This window comes from Taeniopygia guttata, chromosome 10 (assembly GCF_048771995.1).
Source record: "Taeniopygia guttata chromosome 10, bTaeGut7.mat, whole genome shotgun sequence".
Classification (NCBI taxonomy): Eukaryota; Metazoa; Chordata; class Aves; order Passeriformes; family Estrildidae; genus Taeniopygia; species Taeniopygia guttata.
This window is the reverse complement of record NC_133035.1, coordinates 19,913,251-19,936,821: the sequence shown is the minus strand read 5'-3', so window position 1 is coordinate 19,936,821 and position 23,571 is coordinate 19,913,251. Positions and strand designations below refer to the sequence as shown.

General features: G+C 50.1%; 1 protein-coding gene across 4 annotated transcripts; it reads right to left on the bottom strand.

Annotated features, from left to right (window-relative positions):
• Window positions 1-2,259: 2,259 nt before the first annotated feature.
• On the bottom strand, window positions 2,260-22,996 carry KIF23 (kinesin family member 23). 4 transcript variants are annotated; one of them, XM_030281675.4, is made up of 24 exons: window positions 22,278-22,995; window positions 21,750-21,810; window positions 20,813-20,941; window positions 19,820-19,925; window positions 18,639-18,775; window positions 17,753-17,862; window positions 16,115-16,285; window positions 15,066-15,107; window positions 13,920-14,032; window positions 13,558-13,679; window positions 13,068-13,170; window positions 12,687-12,766; window positions 12,482-12,601; window positions 11,673-11,832; window positions 10,742-10,909; window positions 10,363-10,520; window positions 9,933-10,106; window positions 8,981-9,160; window positions 7,748-8,035; window positions 5,722-5,952; window positions 4,589-4,671; window positions 4,058-4,139; window positions 3,743-3,813; window positions 2,260-2,939 (listed from the first exon to the last, which is right to left on the bottom strand). In XM_030281675.4, the coding sequence occupies exons 1-24, from the start codon at window positions 22,286-22,288 to the stop codon at window positions 2,924-2,926; spliced, it is 2,916 nt and encodes a 971-aa protein (XP_030137535.1). In that variant the 5' UTR covers window positions 22,289-22,995; the 3' UTR covers window positions 2,260-2,923. The 4 variants fall into 4 exon arrangements, with proteins under 4 accessions (XP_030137535.1, XP_030137536.1, XP_030137537.1 ...); XM_030281676.4 differs by lacking the exon at window positions 15,066-15,107 and having other exon boundaries at window positions 22,278-22,996; XM_030281677.4 differs by lacking the exon at window positions 7,748-8,035 and having other exon boundaries at window positions 22,278-22,991.
• Window positions 22,997-23,571: the final 575 nt, after the last annotated feature.

Here is a 23,571-nt window from a genome sequence, read left to right as displayed (position 1 = left end):
ACAGCAATATTCCCAATGGGATTTATCCTGCCGCTGGGATAATGGAATCCAAATCCAAGAGACGGTTCCTCATTAACGATTAATGAACTCATTAAATCCCACAAATAAGAGCCCTTCCCAGAGTTTTCCAGTGGTTATCCCGATCCCAATCCCTGGGATTTTCCAAGGAGTCTCAGGGCAGAGTCATTCCCTGTCCCTGATTCCCGCCAGGAAGGGCTTGGGAAGCAGCGCCGTTCCCAGTGGTTATTCCCATCCCAATCCCTATCCCCATCCCAACCCCAATCCCACAGGAGAGCAGCAAGAGGGAGCAGGGACATTCCCAGGAACCATTCCCTATCCCTGATTCCCACCGGGAAAGGCTCTGGAAGCTTCGTCATTCCCGGTGGTTATCCCTATCCCCATCCCAATCCCAACCCTAATCCCAACTCTCCCGTGGGAGAGCAGCAAGAAGCAGGAGAAGAGACGGGAGCAGGGACATTCCCAGGATCCATTCCCTATCCCTGATTCCCACCGGGAAAGGTTTGGGAAGCAGCGTCACTCCCGGTGGTTATCCCCATCCCAATCCCTATCCCCATCCCAATCCCTATCCCCATCCCAACCCCAATCCCACAGGAGAGCAGCAAGAGGGAGCAGGGACATTCCCAGGATCCATTCCCTGTCCCTGATTCCAACCGGGAAAGGCTCAGGAAGCTGCGTCATTCCCAGTGGTTATCCCTATCCCAATCCCTATCCCCATCCCAACCCCAATCCCCATCCCAACCCCAATCCCGCGGGAGAACAGGGACATTCCCAGGAGCCATTCCCTATCCCTGATTCCCACCGGGAAAGGTTTGGAAAGCAGCGCCATTCCCGGTGGTTATCCCCATCCCAATCCCTATCCCCATCCCAATCCCTATCCCCATCCCAATCCCTATCCCGCGGGAGAACAGGGACATTCCCAGGATCCATTCCCTGTCCCTGATTCCCGCCGGGAAGGGCTTGGGAAGCAGCGCCATTCCCGGTGGTTATCCCTATCCCTATCCCCATCCCAGTCCCAATCCCGCGGGAGAACAGGGACATTCCCAGGAGCCATTCCCTGTCCCTCATTCCCGCCGGGAAGGGCTTGGGAAGCAGCGCCATTCCCGGTGGTTATCCCTATCCCATCCCAATTTCTATCCCCATCCCAACCCCAATCCCGCGGGAGACAGGGACATTCCCAGGAGCCATTCCCAGTCCCAGGGCAGAGGGAGGCTCGGGAAGCGGCGCCATTCCCGTGGTTTTCCTGCCCCATCTAGCGGCGCTCCGGGAGAGCTGCTTCCCACGGATCCAGCCAGGAGCTGCCTCTGGAGCTCATGGAATTCCTGAGGGGCTGGAAAAGCTTTCCCTGTCCCACCCTGAGCTCTGGAATCCCAGCAGGGCGAGGACCAGGAGCTGCTGGAGAAATTCCAGACGAGATCCTGGAGCCCCTCAGCTCTGGAGCCAAGCTGGGAGAGCTGGGAATGTTCCCCTGGAAAAGGGAAGGATCCAGGGAGGGCTCAGAGCCCTGGGAATGTTCCCCTGGAGAAGGGAAGGATCCAGGGAGGGCTCAGAGCCCTGGGAATGTTCCCCTGGAGAAGGGAAGGATCCAGGGAGGGCTCAGAGCCCTGGGAATGTTCCCCTGGAGAAGGGAAGGATCCAGGGAGGGCTCAGAGCCCTGGGAATGTTCCCCTGGAGAAGGGAAGGATCCAGGGAGGGCTCAGAGCCCTTCCCAACACCTGAAGGGGCTCCAGGAGAGCTGGAGAGGGGCTGGGGACAAGGGATGGAGGGACAGGACACAGGGAATGGCTCCCACTGCCAGAGGGCAGGGATGGGTGGGATACTGGGAAGGAATTCCTGGCTGGGATGGAATTCCCAGAGAAGCTGTGGCTGCCCCTGGATGCCTGGAATATCCAAGGCCAGCTTGGAGCACCCTGGGATAGTGGGAGGTGTCCCTGCCCTTGGGATGAGCTTTAAAATCCCTCCCAAACCCAATCCAAGCCCTTCTGGGATTTGAGGATCTCAAACCTCGGGAAGAAAAGCTTTTCCAAGGGTTGGAAACCCTTGGATCGAGGCAATCCCTCAAAATGGCCCCGGATGTCTCCAGAGTCCCTTTGCAGAACTGAGGGTAAAACTGTCCCAACCCCACCTCAGGATCCAAGCAGATCCCAGGATTTACCATCCCAAAAAGCCCCTCAGATCCCGGCTTTCTGCAAAGCCAGGGAAGCTGCTCCCCTTGGAATTCCCTGAAAACTGGGAAGAGGGTTTGGAATAAAAGGATTTATTGAACATCTTGCAGGGACACACAGAGAGCCAATTCCCACCCTACCCGTGAGGAAATCCCCTTTCCCCCCCATTCCCATATGGAAAACATTCCAGAATTCCCTCACACCCTAAAGCAGCTGGGATGTGAATTCCCACTGTTCCTGGGATTTTGGGTGACTCTGGAATGTTCTGGCAGCTCAGCAACACACTTAAATATTCCAAATTCATCCTTGCCAGAAGAAATCCGTATTCCCAAGGTTTTCCTGGTTCCAGTAAAATCGGGAATGGCCAAAAACACCCTTAAAGTGCTGGACTGCAGCTCGGAATAGCAGCGGTTGGGTCTCCCAAAAGAGAGGGAATGACCGGAAAAGTTGGATTTGGGATGAAAAAAACTGGGAAAACACTGGAAAAGCCTCCCAGGGAAAAACCTGCTGGCACTGTTGATAATGATCCATCTCCATTTGGAACTCCAGAGGGACCTTTTGGATTTCCCTAAATCTATGGAAAAGGACAGATCCATCCAGAAGTTCTTTGGGATCACCAATGGAACCATTTCCCAGCTTCCCTAAAAACCTCCGGGAATGAGCACAAAGCAGTTCCTGAGGAGCAGTGGCAGCAGAGTATTCCTCAGGCTGGGAAAATCCTGGATTCCAGCAGGAAAAATTCAGGGTTTCCTGCGCCTGCAATGGGAAAGAGACATAAAGAACTTTCAGGATTCATCCAGAGGAATTTTGGGAGCAGCCAACCCCCCCATTCCCAGGTTTTGGCACTCCCAGTTCCCACACACAGCTCCTAAAAAATCCAACATTTAATCCAAGGAAACTCCATAAAATCCAGTGTTTCCCTTGGATTTTTAGGCAGGAGTAGCAAACCAAGTTGGATTCCAATTCCTCAATTCCCTCTTCCCACAGGGAATTGGAATTTCCCAATGGATAACGTCAGCAAGAGGTTGAAGGTCCAGGAGAGGAATCCAGGCCATGCCCGCTCCCATTCCCAACCCTATTCCAGTCAGGAATGAAAACCCAGAGTGGGAAGGGCAGTAAAGTTGGGAAAAACACTCCTGAATTTTGGAATTTGTCAGGAAAGAATTCCAGGAGCACTTCCTCGAGCCGGGCACGGAGCTGGAATTCCCAAGGATGCCTTATGAATAATTTGGGAAAGAGGGAATTCTCCAGGATTCCTTAGTGGTTCCATAATTATGCAGTCGCAATTTTAGCAGGAAATCGACCGCAATTCCTTCTTCCCAAAGGGAACTGGAATCCCAAGAAACTGGAACTTCCCAATCCCGAGAAACTGGAACTTCCCAATGGATAATGAGAGCAAAAGGTTAAAGGGGCAGGAGAGGGAATCAGGGCATTCCCGCTGCCATTCCTGATATTCCACTTCGGAATGCAAACCTGATGTGGGAAGGGCAGCAAAGTCAAGGGGGGAAAGCATTCCTGAAGTTTGGAAGTTGTTGGGAAAGAATTCCAGGAGCACTCACTTGGGCTGGGCGTGGTGCTGGAATCCCGGTCCCAGCGCCGATCCCGCCCTCATCTCCACGGCCACGGAACACTGGGAATACAACCACAGTCAGGATCCGCTGCTTCCCACCCTTCCCAGCTCCCAGCATTCCCAAATCCTCAGCCAGAGGGGTTCGGATCCCCCGCCCCGGAATGTCCAAGGCCAGGCTGGATGGAGCAGATGGGGATAGTGGGAAGTGCCCCTGATGGAATGGCTGGATTGGGATGAACTGGAGCTCCCTCCCAGCCCAACCCAGACCAGAATTCCAGGATCCAGGATGACATTCCCGGCTCACCCTGGTTTCCACATCCGTCCATTCCGAGTCCGCGGCGTCCCCGGCGGGGTCGGGATTGGGAGGCGATGAGCGGCGCTTCCGCCTGGAACGGGAATTGGTGGAATTACAGCACAAACCTCATGGAATTTGCCACATTCCAACACTGGAAAACCTCTTTAGTGTTCCTCAATAAATCTTGGATCCAGCAGCTCCAGCAGCCATAAATTTCTCCAAGTTTATGGGATATTCAAGTTGGATTTTCCCATTGGATCATTTGGCCTGGAAAAGGTTCCATGAACACACCTGGAATTCCACAATTCCAGAAGCTCAAATTAAAGGCTCCGTCGTTGGAACCTTGGGAATTCCAGGACTCCAGAAGCTCAGATGAAAGAAAGGTACCACGACTGGAATTTTGGGAATTCCAGGATTCCAAAAGCTCAAGGTCAAGGTTCCACAAGTGGAATTTTGGGAATTCCAGGACTCCAAAAGCTCAAATGAAAGGTACCACGACTGGAAATCTGGGAATTCCAGGATTCCAGAGGCTGGACTCACCCGGTGGGAGATTCCTGCTTGAGGGTCTCAATGTCCGTGAACTGCACGGCCTGGCCCCCACCTCTGGTCTTGAACACATCCCCCTGGAATGGGAAAAGGACAAGGAAAAGCGGGATTGGGAGAGGAACAACACCGGGATTCATCCCAGAATTCCAGCCCAAAGAGATACAGACACAAATAAGCTCCTCCCATTTCACTGCCAATGGATTGTTGCCTTTTTCCACAGGAAAATGCACAAATTGTGGGATCCACGGATCATGGGATCCCAAAAATCATGGAACCCCATAAATTGTGGGTTTCACAAACCATGGAATCCCACAACCCATGGAATTCCACAAACCATGCGATTCATGAATCATGGAACCCAGCTGTGAAAACGCCAAACTAAATTTCAGAGATTCCAAAGCAACATTCCCAAGATTCCCAAGGTCACTTCGATGAGCTCGGTCTGGATCTCAACCTTGCGCCCAGCCTGAGTGCCACATCCAGGAATTCCTTGGGCATTACCAAGGGATGGGCACTCCAAACCTCCCTGGGCAACTCCACTGCCTGACCACCATTTTCCATGAAAAAATTCCCACTGAATTTCTGATGGAAAACACTGAGCACACATCAACCAAAATCCAAACCAAGAATTTCTATGGAAAACCTCTGGACCTAACCATGAAAGATCCAAACCAAACTTCGGCAATTCCAACACAATATTCCCAACATTCCCAAGGTCACTTTGATCCAGCTGATTCTGGATCTCAACCTCACCCCCAGCCTGGAGCGCCGAGTGCCACATCCAGGAATTCCTTTGGTTATTTAAACGAAATTCCAGCCATTCCAACCCACCATTCCCAACATTCCCAAGATCACTATGATGAGTTCACTCTGGATATCTCAACCTCACTCCCAGCCTGGAGTGCCGAGTGCCACATCCAGGAATTCCTTCGGTTATTTAAATGAAATTCCAGCAATTCCAACCCACCATTCCCAAGATCACTATGATGAGTTCACTCTGGATATCTCAACCTCAACCCCAGCCTGGAGCGCCGAGTGCCACATCCAGGAATTCCTTGGGTAATTTAAACAAAATTCTGGCCATTCCAGCACAACGCTCCCAACATTCCCGGGATTCCCGAGGTCACCTTGATGAGCTTGGTCTGGATCTCCCCGTCGGAGGCGAGCTCCTGGTGGGTCAGCAGGTAGCGGTCGCAGCGGGCCAGGGCGCGCTCGCTGGGGGCGTCCACGGTGATGGCCCTGGGCACGCGCGGCTGCAGCAGCGTCTCCGTGGGCACGTGGGACGGCGGCCGGTGATCCACCCAGCGCTCCCCGGCACTGCGGGAACGCCGCGGCCGCAACGGTGCCACCGGAGCGCTCTGGAATGGGAACGGGGAATGAGAACGGGAATGGGAATGGGGCATGGGAATGGGGTATGGGAATGGGCAATGGGGAATGGGAATGGGCAATGGGAATGGGCAATGGGAATGGGCAATGGGAAATGGGAATGGGAAATGGGAATGGGAAATGGGAATGGGAAATGGGAATGGCAGGAATAGGGGCAGGTGATCCACCCAGCGCTCGCCGGCGCTGCGGGAACGCCGTGGCCGCAGCGGCGCCACCGGAGCGGTCTGGAATGGGAACGGGGAACGAGAACGGGGAATGGGAATTGGAAATGGGAACGGGGAATGGGAATGGGGAATGAGGAATGGGAAACGGGAATGGGCAACGGGAACGGGGAATGGGAACGGGGAATGGGAAATGGGAATGGGAAATGGGAATGGCAGGAATAGGGGCCGGTGATCCACCCAGCGCTCGCCGGCACTGCGGGAACGCCGCGGCCGCAGCGGCGCCACCGGAGCGCTCTGGAATGGGAACGGGGAATGAGAACAGGGAATGGGAACGGGGAATGGGAATTGGAAATGAGAACGGGGAATGGGACCGGGGTATGGGAACGGGGAATGGGAACGGGGAATGGGAACGGGGAATGGGGAATGGGGAATGGGAACGGGGAATGGGAAATGGGCAATGGGAAATGGGCAATGGGAAATGGGCAATGGGAAATGGCAATGGGAAATGGGAAATGGGAATGGGAAATGGGAATGGCAGGAATAGGGGCCGGTGATCCACCCAGCGCTTGCTGGTGCTGCGGGAACGCCACGGATGCGGCGGCGCCACTGGAGTGGTCTGGAATGGGAACGGGGAATGAGAACATGGAATGGGCACTGGGAATGAGCACAGGAAAGGGATGGGTGTGGGAAAGGCAATGGATCGGTTCTTAGGTTGGATCCTGAGAGCACCACAAAGAGCTTGGCATTGAATTATCCATGGAACATTCCAGGCCAACTCCTATTCTTTGGGCATCAAATTATTCATGGAATACTCCAGGCCAGCTCCTGTTTCATGGAAATTTTATCCCAGTGTTGTCCCATCTGACACATTCCATTGAGTTTCCTCAAGATTGGGAAAGCTCCTCCCAAATTTCCAAACCAACAGCACCAGCCCAAGGGATTGTCCTACTCGGTTTTCCTAAAGTGCTCTTGGATTGAATCCTGAAGGCACCACCATGAGCTTGGCATCAGAATATCCATGGAATATTCCATGTCAAGCCATATTTCTTGGGAATTTTGGTCCAATCTGTTGCATTCCACACTGAGGAAGCAGGGGACAAAGGAAGGGATTGTCCCCATCTGCTTTCCTAAAGTGCTCTTGGACTGAATCCTCAAGACACCATCAGGAGCCAAATAATTCCAGAGCTCCCAGTTTAATGGGAATTAGGGAAGAGAGTTAAAGCTGAGGCACACAAGAGGTTTATCCAAAGGATGCTTCCAGGCAGGACAAGCTCCCAGAAGCACCTTGGAAGCTGGGAAATTGCAGGAGGGATTGGAGGAGACACGAGGGAGAGGGAAAGGAAAAGGGAAACACCGGGAAGAGGGAAACACGCCGGGAGAAACATGAGGACACCCATGGCTAGAGCAGAGTGTGGCCACCTCCGAGCTCCCTAAAAGTGGGAATTCTCAACTTCCAAGGAAGCTCCAAACACCAAGAGGGCGACGAGAGCAGCCAGGCTCAGTCTGGGACCAGCAGGACACATTAGGAACAGCTCTACTCTACGATGGGCTCGAGGACAGAGAACCTTTAAGCCAGGCTCAGCCCCACTGGGCCAGGACTAACCCTGCAGGACGGATCCTCTTCCTGCTCTAGCTCCTCTCTATCCCTGGGCACTTCCAGCACTCGGCTCCAGCACATCCCTCTCCTCCTGGCAGGGCTGGGCCAGGCCGAGCCCGGCTCCGCTCCCGCTTTATTCCTGGCTTTGGGAATGCTGGCTGGCTCGCAGGAAGGGCCCCTCTGCTCCCACTCCAGCACGCAGGAGGCCACAGAGATGCTGCCGCAAGAGTTGGAGCGCCTGGGCGCCCGCGGGGCCGCCCGGCTGTCCCCGAGCTCAGCGGGGTCACCACAGCTCTGGGGAGAAGGGAGAGAGCAGTGAGACACGGGAGACTCCAAGCAAACAAAGGGACAGACAAATCCAGGGATTCCCCGTTCCTGTGGATAGCAGGAGGTGGGAGAATGGATGAAGAACAGGGGAACAAGGAATTCAAGCTGCTCCAACTCAGGGCTCAAACTTCAGAAGGGATGTCACAGCGCTGGGAAGAGGGGAGAGAGCAGGGAGACACAGGAGGGATCAGACAGGGACAAATCCAGGGATTTCCAGTTCCTGTGGATATCAGGAGGTGGGAGAATGGATGAAGAACAAACAGGACACAGAGAATTCAAGCTGCTCCAACTCTGTCCCCAAGCTCAGCGGGGTCACCACAGCTCTGGAGAGAAGGGAAACGTCAGTGAGGTGTTGAGAAATCAAACAGGGATGCCATGCAGGGACAGACAGATCCAGGGATTTCCTGCTCCTATGGATATCAGGAGGTGGGAGAATGGATAAACAATGAACAGACAAGATAAGGAATTCAAGGTGCTCCAACTCGGGGCTCAAACTTCAGCAGGGACATCCCAGCTCTGGGAAGAAGGGAAACATCAGTGAGACACAGGGACAGACAGATCCAGGGATTTCCTGCTCCTATGGATATCAGGAGGTGGGAAAGGGGATGGAGAACAAACAGAATTAAAGGAAGTCAAGCTGCTCCAACTCTGGGCTGAAAGCTCAGATCTCTGGAAAAGGGAGAGAGCAGTGAAATACAGGAGACTCCAAGCAAACAGGGACAGAAAAATCCAGGGATTTTTAATCCTGCGGATATCAGGAGGTGGGAGAATGGATGAAGAACAAACAGCAGACAAGGAACTCAAAGCAAGCTGCTCCAACTCTGTGCTTGGGGGCTACTAATGACTAAAATCCCTGAGTTTCATCCCTAAAAACGCTGTTTCCTCATTCCAGCAGGTTTGGGAGTGACTCACGGGCGCAGGGGAAGGCGACACGGATCTCGGGAGAGCCTTTTCCCGCTCCCTTTCCCGGGATGGCCTCTCTGGCCTCTCGGCTCTGGGCTCGGTGACGATGGCCTTGAGCTGCTTCAGCTTCTCATCCTTCACCCACAGCTTGTTCTGCATCTCCAGCTGCTTGGCTGCCACCCGCCGCTCCTGCAGGGACAGGGAACGCAGTGGAAAACATGGAATTGCTGAGGCTGGAAAAGCTGCCAGGATCAGCGAGGCCAAGATGAGTCTGAACCCAGCCTGGAGCCCTGAGTGCCACATCCAGGTGTTCCTTGGATACCTCCAGGGATGGGGATCCCAAACCTCCCTGGGCAGTTCCAATGTTTACAACCCTTTCCATAAGGGAATTTTCCCAGGATCCACCCTGAGCTTGCCCTGGCACAGCCTGAGGCTGTTCTCTCTCCTCCTGTCCTTGTTCCCTGGAAGCAGAGCCCAACATCCCATCCTTTCCTTTCCTTTCCTTTCCTTTCCTTTCCTTTCCTTTCCTTTCCTTTCCTTTCCTTTCCTTTCCTTTCCTTTCCTTTCCTTTCCTTTCCTTTCCTTTCCTTTCCTTTCCTTTCCTTTCCCTTCCTTTCCCTTCTCTTAAATATCCCATATCTCTTTCCTTTCCTTCTTTCCCTTCTCTTAAATATCCCATATCTCTTTCCTTTCCTTCTTTCCCTTCTCTTAAATATCCCATATCTCTTTTCTTTCCTTCTTTCCCTTCTCTTAAATATCCCATATCTCTTTCCTTTCCTTCTTTCCCTTCTTTTCAACACCTTTCCTTTCCTTCTTTCCCTTCTCTTCAATTCCTTTCCCCTTCCCCAGAATCCCCAGAAAAACCAACCAGACCAACAAATCCCTCCTTAAGAGCATCCCACACCCCAAATCCCCAAATCCCCGCTAACTTGATCCCGTTTTCCCCCATTCCTGCACTCACACATTCCTTCTCCCACTTGAGGGAGGTCTCAGCCACCATTCCCTGCAGCCTGGCCTCCAGCCTCCTCTTGTCCGACGCCTGCCGCTGCAGCTTCTGGCTCTTGCTCTCCAGCTCCTGCTGCAGGTTCCTCTTGTCCTCCTCGTAAATCGTGGCTGTCTTCTCCAAAATCTCAATCTGCAGGAGGAGAGGAAGGATTTGGGTGGGAACACGACCTTCTAATCCAGCAATTCCTGCCTGTATTTCCCAGGAAATCTCAATTTTCAGTTCTAAATCGCTCGTTCTGCTGTTTTAAAAACCTCACCTTGTAAAAAAGCCAACAAATTTTCAGTAGAAGTTTCCCCCAAAATATTTATTCCCGATGGCAAGGAATTTGCCAAACGATCCATTTAAAAAAAAAATGGGATTTGTGCTCCAAAATGACCCAGCTAACCTTGTACTCCAAGGTTTTAATCTTCTTCTCCAGCCGTTCCAGCTCCGTCCTCTGCCCTGTTATGGTTTTCTCCTTCTCAGCCAGTTTTCCTTGGATATAATTTTCCTTGGATGCAACACTGGAATCAAATTCTTGCAGCATTGTTTTAAAGGCATGAACTGGAAGAAAAACGGTATATTTAATATTTTTTCTTTAATTTTCTCCCTTATTCCCAGAATATCCAAACCTCTGTTTTTCCCAACAGATTTAAACCCTAAAGTTCCTCAAAAAAAAAAACAATCTAAACAAGAAAACTGGGACAAGGGTGATCCTTTGAGGAATAATAAGGGCACCAAATCTGAGTTTTGCCCTGATGTTCCAATTTGGGGAAAATTCCTACCGTTTTTGGCAAATTCCTCAGCCAGCATCTGCCTCATTTTGTGGCGCTGCTCCAGGGCCTCGATCAGTTTTGGGAGGGTTTGGTCGTCGTTGATATCCAGGAGCTCGCAGGAAGGCAGGGGAGGGAAGCTCTGGAAGAACAGCTCAGCAGGAGATGGCTCCTCCGGTCCTGCAGGATGGAAAATCCGTCAGCAGGATGGGAAAATTCCAAAGGGAAAGAGGCAGGACCGTGGAAAACTGGGGATGATTGATGGGATCTATGGGTTTCCAAAGAGAGGATGGATGGCAAAGGATTAAATGTGACATCCTCAATTCCTTGTTTTACTAAAAGCAGGTTCTGAACATCCAGGAACATCCCAGTTTCCTTGGCACGATTTCCTGTCAGGAGCTGCAATACTGGGGCCATGGATTCATCCCAATCCCGTGGAATTCCTTGGAAACTTCCACAGGGATACTGAAGAGGGAAGAGCAGCAGCTCCCAGGGCACTGAGGTTCAGCCTGGTACAGTTATGGCTCAGTGGAATTGATTTAAAATTTAATTCCCAGCCTTTAATTCCTAACAGAAAAACTGCTGGAATCATGGAATGGTTTGGGCTGGAAAGGACCTCAAAGTGATCCTGTTCCATGGGCAAGGACACCTCTCATCATTCCACCTTCCAACCTGGTCTTGGACACTTCCAGAGATCCAGGGGCAGCCACAGCTTCTCTGGGAATTCCATCCCAGCTCCTCCTCACCCTCACAGCCAAAAAATCTTCCCCAAGATCCCACCCAAACTTCCCATTTTCCAATTTGAATCCATTCCCTGTGCGATGTCCCTCCATCCCTTATCCCAATCCCTTCTGGAGCCCCTTTGAACCTTGGAAGGCTCTCTAAATATTCCCTGAATCCTTCCCTTTCCCAGGTGAAGATTCCCAGAGCGGAATTCCCTCACCTGATCCCACAGGGCCGCCCCTGAGCTCCAGCTTTCGGGACAGCTCCTCTCGGAACGCCTGGTTCCGGAGGCGCCGCCCCGGGGTCAGCCCGCACAGGGGCCTGTCCAGGGGCCTGGCCACCTCCACCTCCTGGGTCATCTCTGCAAAACGCATCACTTGCTGCAAGAAAACAAGGAAAAAACACCAGGAGCACCGGGAGCTGGGGTTGGGAGCGGGGCAGAGGCACTGAAGCGGGAAAGGAGGAATTATCCGGCTGGAATCACAAGCAGCTACGGTTTGGGATCTTCCAGAAACATCCCCACAAGGTGCCACAAAAGCTTGGGCAGAGACAGCTGGAATTCTTGGAATAGGAGGGATTAAACGGCCAAATGTGGCTCCGTGGAATTCTGTGAGGAAGGAAAACCTTTCCCGCTTCCCAAGCAAGGAGCAGATGTAATATGAATAGCAAAAACAGGACTTGGAGAGCAGATGTAGCCCACAAAATTATAATTGATGTGGTCAAATATCAATTATAATTCTTTACATCTCTTGGAGTATAAAAATCCAGGGAAAAACACAAAAAGAAAAGCAGGAGGGAATGGAAAAAGGGGATTTACCAAGAATTCTGTGAGGAAGGAAAACCTTTCCCGCTTTCCAAGCAAGGAGCAGATGTAATATGAACAGTAAAACTAGGACTTGGAGAGCAGATTTATCCCACAAAACTGAAGCACTCAAACAACAATTATAATTCCTTATATCTCTTGGAGTACAAGAATCCAGGGAAAAACAGGAAAAGAAGAGCAGGAGGGGATGGAAAAAGGGAATTTACCAGGCTTTCCTCATAGTCCTCAGCCTTGGGATTCACACACACGATCATCCGAACTTTCCCTTCCCCATCGAAATAGTTCTTGAAGAGATGAGTCAGTTTGGAATCTCTGTATGGAACCATCTGGGAATAAAGGCCAGGGAAAATCCCCTGAGTTTTCCTTATCCAGGTGATGAAATCCAAGGATAATTAGGGAAGGGTTGCCCACCTTGTTTGTTCCGTACAATTGGTTTTCCCGCAGAACCTCAATGCATGTCCTCAATGTCATCAATGACTGGTTGATATTCCCTAAAAAAAGCAAACACAAGGAAAAAAATCACTCCATGAGCAGGCCTTGGATCACGTTCCCAGATTAGTCAGAAGAATAAATTGCCTAATTAACAATATTTGTTAATAACTGCTCTAATTAACTGAAGTGGCAGAAGTGCTGCAGCAAACTTGTGGTTTCCAAACACAATTTGAGGTCATCAAATCCTAACTGATCCTAACAGAGTGCTTCAAGAATTCCTGGGATTCTTCCCTAGGAGACAGGATTAGCAGGATCTTAATTAGCAGGGTTAATTAGCAGGGTGCTCCGGGGGGTTCCTACCTGCCTCCCGTAGCCTGTTCCCCTCGGCTTTGGTCCTGTTGGTTCTCTCACTTCCCGCCAGATCCACCAGGGACAGCTGGCTCAGGGTGATCTGCTCCTTTTCCTGGGACACAGAAGAAATCCTGGATCCCTCCAGATTCCCTCTGAAGGGCTGGGGGACACCTCATCCCAAAACCCCCTTCCAAAGAATGTGTCGGATATGAGCCCAGAGGGGTGAGGACAGCCAAAAGCTGTTTTTGGGAGGTTTGGCAGATCCCTTCTGCCTTGGGCCGCAGCATTGAAAGCTGTTGGATCATTCCAATTCCCAAATTTGAGATTCCCAAAGAAAGGAAGAAGTGAAAACCAAAGGAATCAGCAGCTCCACCCTCTGTTTTAACACCGAGCTTTATGATTAACTCTGTCACCTCCAAACTTGAGGCACGGGGAGCTGTTTCCAAGGTAGATTCCATTAAATTCTTCTGGAATTCTCCTGGAATTCCCTGGAGCTCACCTGGAGCACGTTGTCCCCATCAGCATCCAGAGGAGCCTGTGCCAGTTTGATGATGAACACGGAGTGGGATCGGCTGGATTCCCGGTTCAGCTGCGTGTTGGCGATGCGCCGCTTCTTCTGCCCTGCTCAAACACCCCAAATTCCCAAAAATCCTGCTGCTTCCCCACCATTCCCACCTCCTCCAGCATCAGGGTGTGAGGATATTGGGAAGGGTTGGGAATGGGGAGGCCCTAAATGCCCGGAGAAGCTGTGGATGCTCCATCCCAAGGATGGAGCCGATCCAGCGGAATTTCCTCGCTCGTGAATAACGTTTAAGGTGCTGGGATGTGGGATCAGCCCCGAATTAATTCCAAGATTTTTACCTCTCCAAAAGACTTCAAAAGCTTCCTCTGTGGATTTGACCTCCACTTCGGTGCAGCCCATCACGTACATGTTGTGGTTCTGGTCTTCCCGAAGGATTTTGGACTGGGGAGGTCTTTGGGATGGTGGGAAAGAGGGAAAATAAGTAAATTCCACTGGAGAAGAATTCTCTGTGCAGCTTCCTGCCATGCAGATTTTCTTGGAGGGCAAAATTCAGCAGGAAAAGGCCAAAACTCGGAGGGAAAAAATTCAGAATTTGCAGGGAAAAATGTCACAAGTCTGAGGGGAAAATGTCCAAAAATTCTGAGGGAAAAATGCTCAAAAATTCTGAGGGGATAATGTCCAAAAATTCTGAGGGGAAAATGTCCAAAAATTCTGAGGGGAAAATGCTCAAAAATTCTGAGGGGAAAATGCTCAAAAATTCTGAGGGGAAAATGCTCAAAAATTCTGAGGGGAAAATGCCCAAAAATTCTGAGGGAAAAATGCCAAAAAATTCCGAGGGAAAAATGCCAAAAAATTCCGAGGGAAGAAATTCAGAATTTTGAGGGAAAATGTCACAAGTCTGAGGGGAAAATGTCAAAATTCAGGAGGAAAAGGTCAAAATTCCGAGGGGAAAATCATCCAAAATTCTGAGGGAAAAAAGGTTAAAATTCAGGGGGAAAAGGTCAAATTCTGAGGGGAAAAGGTCAAAAATTATGAGAGGAAAATGGACAAAATTCAGAAGGAAAACTCAGAATTTGGAAGGAAAATGTCACACATCTGAAGGAAAACGTTCAAAAATGCAGAGGGAAAATCATCCGAAATTCTGAGGGAAAAATGGTTAAAATGCAGGGAGAAAAGGTCAAAATTCTGAGGGGAAAACATCAAAAATTCAGAGGGAAAAGGTCAATTATCCATTTAAAAGATGGAAGAGGGAATACAGGACATGGACACACAGCCAGGATTAGTGACACTCCAGCTACCGTTCTAATTAGCAGCTATTTAATTGCAATTAATTGCTTTGGTGGCAGCTATTGCTTTTCTACAAGCACACAGAAGCAAGGACAGCATCCTAGTTGTCCTAGGAAAGCAAGGAAAGGCAGGGAATTTCCGCTTCTACTCAAGGAAAACAGCACTGGAATAATGGGAATAAGACATTGGACACATACACAAAGTCTCCATTTCTCACAGGAGTGTTGCAATTGTTCCACCTACCAAAAAAACGGGGAAAAATATTAAATCTTTGATTTCTGCCTCAAATCTTTCCATGCTGCAGCTTTCAGAGGGAGAAATCATCCCAGATTTTTTTTTTTTTTTTTTTTAGGGTGGGCTTTGGGAATAAACAGCTTTTAATTTTTAAAGTTTTTTTAGATTTTATTTTAGTGTTTAAAATTTTAATGTTTAAAAAGCCATTTTATTTTAAAATGCTTTTAAACCATTCATTGTATAAACACTGAATGGTTTAAAAGCATTCCCACAGTTTCAAACCCTTCTGGAATGAGGACCCTGGAGACAGCTCCCAATTTGCTTTGCCCTTGTTAGTCCTTGTTAATCAACCAATCCCTAATTAACACAGGACTGAGGGGCTCCTTTAATGGAGTTGGAATTTCAATCCATGGATTCCAAGTGGAATTTGCCGACTTTTCCTATTGATTTTAGACATCACAAGTGCACACCTTTGGAAAAAATATCCCCAGTTTCTGGTTTTATGGGAATTACTGATATCAAGTGGAATAATATGGAGCACCAAACCAGTGTTTTCCACTTTTTCCAAGGAAAAAAAAGCGATGGAATGTCTTGCTCCAAGTTGAAATCACCTGTTAGAATAGGTTGGGAATTTAAGTGGGATACAACTGCCCAATTATTTAAATATTTGCTTACTAATCACCCAGCCTAACAAGGAAGGGAGCACCTTGGCCATCAGTACTGAAACATTCCTGGCTGGAATCCTTTCCATGTGTTCTTAACAGTGATTCCCAGGAATTACGAGCCAAACTCCCTATGGTTAGAACGAAAAAACCAGGGTGGAGGATCCTACAAAAGCCTCCCAGGACTGGGAATACGGGAATTCCCAAACTCCCTTGGGTTTGGTGGGCTCAAAGCAGATGGTGGATGTCGGAACAGGACAACAGCCATTGCTCTCATCCCAAACCTCTTCCAGCGGCTTGGCATCGATTCCCAAGCCCAGCCTGGGAAAATCCCGGATTTCCCAACTCACTTGGGTTTGATGGAGTCACAGGGAGCCTCCTCCAGCAGGTCGTAGATGTAGTTGTTGTAGATCTCGATGTAGGACACGAAGACGCCGTAGACGTTGTCCTCGTCCACCTCCTCCACCCGGCAGTGATCCTGCACGTCGATCATGTCGGCAAATTCGGGATCCAGCTGCCTCCTGAGGAAAATGGAGGGACTGGGGATGGAATTCCCGGCAGCCAGAACGCGCCGGGGGCGGCTCGGTGCAGATTTGTGGGGTTGGGTGGCCAAACGCGCGATATATTCAGCAAAATTCCCAAATTCTGGGGGGGTCCTGTGCAGGGCCAGGAGTTGGAATTCCATGATCCAACTGAGGGAATTCCATGGTGGGAATTCCATGATCCAACTGAGGGAATTCCCAAGGTTGGAATTCCATGATCCAACTGAGGGAATTCCATGGTGGGAATTCCAGGATCCAACTGAGGGAATACCATGATCCAACTGAGAAACGCCCATGGTTGGAACTGAGGGAATTCCCAAAGCTGGAATTCCATGATCCAACTGAGGGAATTCCCAAGGTTGGAATTCCACGATCCAACTGAGGGAATTCCATGGTGGAAATTCCATGATAGAAATTCCATGATCCAGCTGAGGGAATTCCATGGTGGAAATTCCATGATCAAACTGAGGGAATTCCACTGTGGAAATTCCATGATCCAGCTGAGGAACTTCCATGGTTGGAATTCCATGGTGGAGATTCCATGATCAAACTGAGGGAATTCCACGGTGGGAATTCCATGATCCAGCTGAGGAAATTCTGTGGAATTTGCTGGTGAGGCTTCACAGAGCTGGATTCTTACTCAGCGCCACGGGGTTTTAGTTCTGGCTAAATAGGTACAAGAAATAGGCTGAGTCTAACCCTGCTCACCTACAGAACTGCTCAAACACACTCATTTCCTGTTAATATTTTACTAATTATTATTATTAATGACCCTGCCCATGGGACAATATCAACTTGAAGATCCCTTTCAAATTCTGGGGGGAAAAGATCAAAATTCTGAGGGGGGGAAATGTCCAAAAATTCTGAGGGGGAATAATGTCCAAAAATTCTGAGGGGGAAAATGTCTGAAAATTCTGAAGGGAAAAAATGTCCCAAATTCTGAGGGGGAAAATGTCCCAAATTCTGAGGGGGAAAATGTCCCAAATTCTGAGGGGGAAAATGTCCCAAATTCTGAGGGGGAAAATGTCCCAAATTCTGAGGGGGAAAATGTCCCAAATTCTGAGGGGGAAAATGTCCCAAATTCTGAGGGGGAAAATGTCTGAAAATTCTAAGGGGGAAAAGGTCCAAAAATTCTGAGGGGGGAAAAGGTCCAGAAATTCTCAGGGGGAAAAGGTCCAAAGTTCTGAGGGGGGAAAAGCCCCAAAATTCTGAGGGGGGAAAAGCCCCAAAATTCTGAGGGGAGAAAAGCTTCCTCCAAGCTGAAATCTCTTGTTAGAACAGCAGGAATAGATTGGGAATTCCAGTAGGATACAACTACCTCATTAATTAAATATTTGCCAATTTTTTTCCCAATTTTTCCTCCATTTCTTCAAGGGAAGAGCCCAAGAGAAGTTAAATGCCATTTCTAGGGAATAAATTCCCTCTGCTATTCCCAGAGTCACTCACTTCCCAGCTGGAGTTTTTGGGGTGGGCAGCGCCTCTCTCCTCTGACGTTCCAGCAGAGCCTCCACCTCGCTCTGCACATCCACCCCATTTTTGTCATCCAGCTTGAAAACCTGAGGGAAAAACCAGGAATTTCATCCATTCCAACATCCAGGTGCTGGCCAACAAAGCATTATTTGATTAATTAATTCGTCTGATTAGGCTGCTATTAATTTATTAATACCATGCCACTCAAAAGCACTCCGACCCAGCAAGATCTGACAAGAACAATTTGCAAAATAATGTTTTAGAAATGCTCCCAAGGATGAGAATTCCAGGATTATTTCAGTATATTTTAGGAACCACAAGTGCACACCTTTGGAAAAACATCCCTAATTTCATGAGGAGACAATTAATTTTTGGTTTTATGGGAATTACTAAAATGAAGTAGAATAATATGGAATATAGAGCACCAAACCAGTGTTTTCCACTGTTTCCAGGGGGGAAAAAAAAAGCCATGGAATGGCTTCTTCCATGTTGAAATCACCTGTTAGAACAGCAGGAATAGATTGGGAATTTCAGAGGGATACAACTGCCTAATTAATTAAAGATATGCTTATTAATCACTCCTCTTAACGATGAAGGGAACACCTTGGCCATCCATACTGAAATATTCCTGCCTGGATTCCTTCCCATGTGTTTTTAACAGATTTTTTCCTAGGATGGCCTTGGGCAATGAGCACCAAACCACTGAATGCTTTAAAAGCATTCCCAGAAATTCAAATCCTTTTGGAACAAGGCCCTTGGCATTGTTGTTTTTTTTTTTTTCTCTTCCAAGCCCTCCAGTGTCAGGTTTGGAGCAGAAATCCACGGAATTGGGGCTGTGGGGAGGATCAGGGGAGCCACTCACGAATCTCTTGGCCTGGAAGGGGCCGATGCTGTTGAAGATCATGGCCAGGCAGCGGGGCAGGAGCCCCCCGTCCCCAGGAGATCCTGTCATGGTGTGGGTCTTCCCACTGCCCGTCACTCCGTAGGTGAACAGGAGACCTGGGAATGCAGGGAAAAGGGAGGGATCAGCGGGGCTGGGAAAACAAAACCAACCTGTTGGAAATGCAGGTGAACCCACTGGGCAGAAATGCTGATATCTGACTCGGTCCAGAAGGCTGAATGATTTCTTTATTATAGCTATACTAAAATACATTAATACACTATTTAAAGGAGATACTAAAACTACAAACCTGCTTTTTCTAACTCCCAAATCTAACTCACTCACAATTTGTGACCCTCTGAGAGCCCAGCCCCAGTGGGTTGGATTGGCCACCAGCTCAAACAATCCTCACCAGAATCCAACCAAGCATCACCCCAGGTAAACAATTCTCCAAACACATTCCACATGGGAAAAACAAGGAGCAGAAATAGAAATTGTTTTCTCTTTCTTCTCTCTGTGCTCCTCTATGAAAAAATCCTGAGAGGGAGAAGAATGTGTCTGTCACACCAACCCATTCCAAAAATTCCAAAGTGCTGGCAGCTCTGGCTGGTGGTCAGGGCTGGGAACATCCATCATCCTCTCCAAGAGCCACAAACCAGCCCTGGCACTGGTTCTGCCATCCCTGGAATATTCCAGACTGGATGGGGCTTGGAGCACCCTGGGATACTGGAAGGTTTCCCTGCCCATGGAATGGGAAGAGCTTTAATGTCCTTCCCATCGATTTGATGATTTAGGAAGTGATGCTTTTTTTGCCATTTGTTGCTTTTTTTTTGGGAGTTCAAAACGTGCTTTGCTAAAAGCCCAAAATGCTGATTTCGCAATTTGCAACTCCCACAAACCACGGGAAAACTTGGGAGAGCAGGGAGAAGGATTTGGATGCGTAATTCATGGAATTCCAAAGGCAGGGACACCTCCTGCTAAGCCAGGCTGCTCCAACAACACTTCCATGGCATGGGATCACCCATTCCCACCCAAACCATCCCAGGATTCCCATTCCAGGAAGAGCTTCCGGGGTGAGCTGTGAGGATCTGAGCCACAATTCCACCCAAACCCTGGGAGCACCGAAATCCTGGGAATGGGGACATGGGAAGAGCTCTGCTCACCGTTCTTGCCCCGGATCAGATCCTCCACCAGAGGTTTGGCCACCACGTCAAAGAGCTCCTTCTGCGCCACCAGCGTGCCAAACACCTCCTTGAAGGAATACTGGGTCTGCCAAAACAGGGAAAACCAGCCTGGAATTCCAGCTCCACGGCCTGGAGTGGCCCATGGAGCAGAGAATTCCCAAAGCACAGCAAAAACTGGAATTTCCTTTCAGTTTCCCCCGGAATCCAAGCAAAGGAACATCCACCGTGGCCAAAGTGGAGTTGTTCCCTCATGGAATTTTGTTTATTTTGGACCTTTTTCCAGTCCAGCCTCAGTTTTCAGTCCTAAATTTCAAGCTGGTTTTATTTTTTAATGGATTATTTTAATAAATTTCAAAACATATTTTAATTTTTGATGGTTGTCTTTCCACCAAAACTCTTCCTTAGGGCAATACCTGAATTCCAAATTTCTGAACAAAACCTTGCTTAATTAAATTAACATTCCATTAATTAAGCTTTGCCTGTTCTATTTAAACCTTTGAAAACCCCTTAATGCCCTTCCCACAGGAATTTTCCAGCTGAAATTGCAAACAAATTATTCCACATCCCATCTAAGATTCCCACCGGGAGAAGCTGTGGATTCCTTTTCCCTGGGATGTCCAAGGCCAGGTTGGAGCAGTCTGGGATGATGGATTCCCATGGAATGCCATGAGCTTTAAGGTCCTTCCCATGGATTTGACGGATCGGGAAGTGATGTTTTTTTGTCCTAGATGGATTTTTGGGGTGGAAAACCTCGGGATTTTGCACTCTGCAAGTGCCACAAATCATGGGAAAACTTGGGAGAGGAGGAGCTGGATGGAATTCATGGAATTCCAGAACTTTGGGTGGGAAGGGACCTTAAATCCAACCCCACTGCCAAGGGCAGGGAGAGCTCCCGCTAAGCCAGGCTGCTCCGAGGCCACTTCCAGAGGCGGGGCGGGAATTCCAGGGGGATTCCCGGCGGGAATGCGTTACCTCTCGGTACTCGCCGTTGCGGAAGATTCGGTAGCCCTCGGGAGGGTGGATCTGCACCGCGGTGCCGCTGATGACCTCGATGCAGCATTCCTGGTCGGCCCGGCTGAGCGGCCGCACGCGGCAGTACACCTGGGAAAAGGGGGAAAAACGGGAATTACCGGGAATGAACCGGGAATAAACCCAGCTGTACATCTGGGAAAATGGGAATGAACTGGGAATGAACCGGGAATGAACCGGGCAGTACACCTGGGAAAACGGGAATAAACCGGGAATGGACCGGGATTCAACCCGGCTGTACACCTGGGAAAACAGGGAAAAACGGGAATAAACCAGGAATCAACCGGGAATGAACCGGGAATGAACCAGGAATCAATCCAGCTGTACACCTGGGAAAATGGGGAAAAACGGGAATCAACCGGGAATGAACCCGGCTGTAAACCTGGGAGAGTGAGGAAAAACGGGAATTACCGGGAATCAACCCAGCTGTACACCTGGAAAACGGGAATAAACCGGGAATGAACCGGGAATGAACTGGGAATCAACCCAGCTGTACACCTGGGAAAATGGGAATAAACCGGGAATTACCGGGAATCAACCGGGAATGAACCAGGAATCAACCCGGCTGTACACCTGGGAAAACAGGAATAAACCAGGAAAAAATGGGAATCAACCGAGAACCAACCCGGGAGTACACCGGGGAAAACGGGGAAAACCGGGAATGTATCGGGAATCAACCCAGCTGTACACCTGGGAATGAAGCCCGGCATTAAAACCGGGAATTTCTGGGTGCGGGGATCGGGATCTCGGGACGATCCCGGCATTAAAACCGGGAATTTCTGGGTGCGGGGATCGGGATCTCGGGACCATCCCGGCAGTAAAACCGGGAATTTCTGGGTGCGGGGATCGGGATCTCGGGACCGTCCCGGCGCTCACTCACCCCCACCGGGTCCTTCTGCGTGGGGTTCGTGGCTTTCCGCGGCCTCCGCGGCGTCCTGGCCCTGCGAGGGGAGAGAGAGAGCGTCAGGGGACACCGGGAACGGCGGAGCCGAGACACCGGAGGGCACCGGCAGCACCGGAGGGCACCGGGAGCACCGGGAGCACCGGCAGCACCGGAGGGTACCGGGGGCTGCGGGAGCACCGGGGGCTGCGGGAGCACCGGGATCACCGGCAGCACCGGATGGCACCGGGAGGCACCGAGAGCACCGGAGGGCACCGGGAGCACCGGCAGCTGAAGAAGCACCGGAGAGCTGCGGGAGCACCGGGATCACCGGCAGCACCGGGAGCTGCAGAAACACCGGGATCACCGGCAGCACCGGCGGGCACCGGGAGCACCGGGAGCTGCAGGAGCAACGGCAACGCCCGGAGCACCGGGAGCTGCGGGCAGCCACGCAGGACAGCCCCGAGCCCCCCTTCCCCAGCCCGCCCGTCCCCGCCCGTCCCCGCCCGGGGCTGCCGAGCCACTCACGCCGCCTTCATGTCGCGGCCTCTCGCTGCTGTCGCGACAGGGCCCGGGGCTGACGGCACCGGCCGCGCGCGCGCCCGCCGCGATTCAAATCCGGCCAATCAGCGCGCACCGCCCCGATGACGTCACCACGCACGGCGCCGTCACCATGGCGACGCCCCCTGCTGGTGGGGAATGCGGGTTCGAATCCCGCTCCCGGCCGATCCCGCTTTTTCCGCGGTTTTTTCCCCCTTTTTATCGGTTTAATTCCAATATTTCAAGAAAAACGGTGGAATTCAGACCGTTTTAAGGGCCAGTTCTTCCCTGTGTGCCTTCCTGGAGGTGATTCAGTCACTCAGTTAATTCCTATCCCAATGGGAACGAGTGAATTCCAAGTCTGCAGAAAAAAAAGTGAATTCCCGGCCTGTTGGAAATAAATCCCAAACTGTGGAAACGGGTTAATTCCCAACACGTGGAAAATGAGTTAATTTCCAACCTGATGGAAATGAGCTAAACCCCAGACTGTTGGAAATGAGTTAATTCCCAACCTGTTGGACATAATTCCCAACCTGATGGAAACGAGTTAATTCCCAACCCGATGGAAATGAGTTAATTCCCAACCTGTGGGAAATGATCCGTGGTGGAAAATAACCGTGGAAATGTAGGACATGTGTGAAAAATCAGGCAGAACAAGTCCAGGGAAAAGCAAACTTCCTGCCCAGGGAATGGATTCCAATGGGGAACTGGGGACAGGATTCAATTCCTTTTAAATTCCAGGGAATTCTCATTTTTAGTCCAAATTCCTGAATGTTTCCACAAGATATTAAAAAAAAAAAAAAAAAAACAAAGTAATAAAATCACCTGGAGGAGTCTGAAATTCCTGCTTTTTTCCAGCTTTTCCAAATCCACGTGGCTTAGGAGGGATGAGGGAGGTTTGCTGGAATTTCATCCCAAATTCCTTTGGAATTTAGTGTAGATCAACATTCCACAAATAAATATCCCGGTTTATTTCCTTGGAACAACTGGGCACGGAGCTTTCATTTCTCCTGGGAAGGACACTGAGGAAAATCCAGAGATTTTTGGTAAAAAGCAGGAAAAATCCTCTCCCTGTGCTGTTACAAGATCCAGCACCAGCCATTCCATGGGTTCAGCCAGAGGATCCCATGGAATTCTGGCATTCCGTCCCCTCTGGAATGCAGCTTTCCCAAAATTCCCGGCACTGGAGAGGATGGGAGGATTTCAGTTCAAAAGTTGAACCACCTGGAATAAATTCTGGGATGATTCCCGATGTTTTTCCTGCGGGCTCTCCAATCTCAGC

What these genes read in the sequence shown, in the direction of transcription:
- KIF23 (XM_030281675.4), bottom strand. An exon ending in AATTGTACGGAACAAACAAG is followed by an intron (nt 12,602 to 12,686) that starts GTGGGCAACCCT and finishes CTTTATTCCCAG; the next exon opens with ATGGTTCCATACAGAGATTC. An exon ending in AAGAGGATCCGTCCTGCAGG is followed by an intron (nt 5,953 to 7,747) that starts GTTAGTCCTGGC and finishes TTCCCATTCCAG; the next exon opens with AGCGCTCCGGTGGCACCGTT.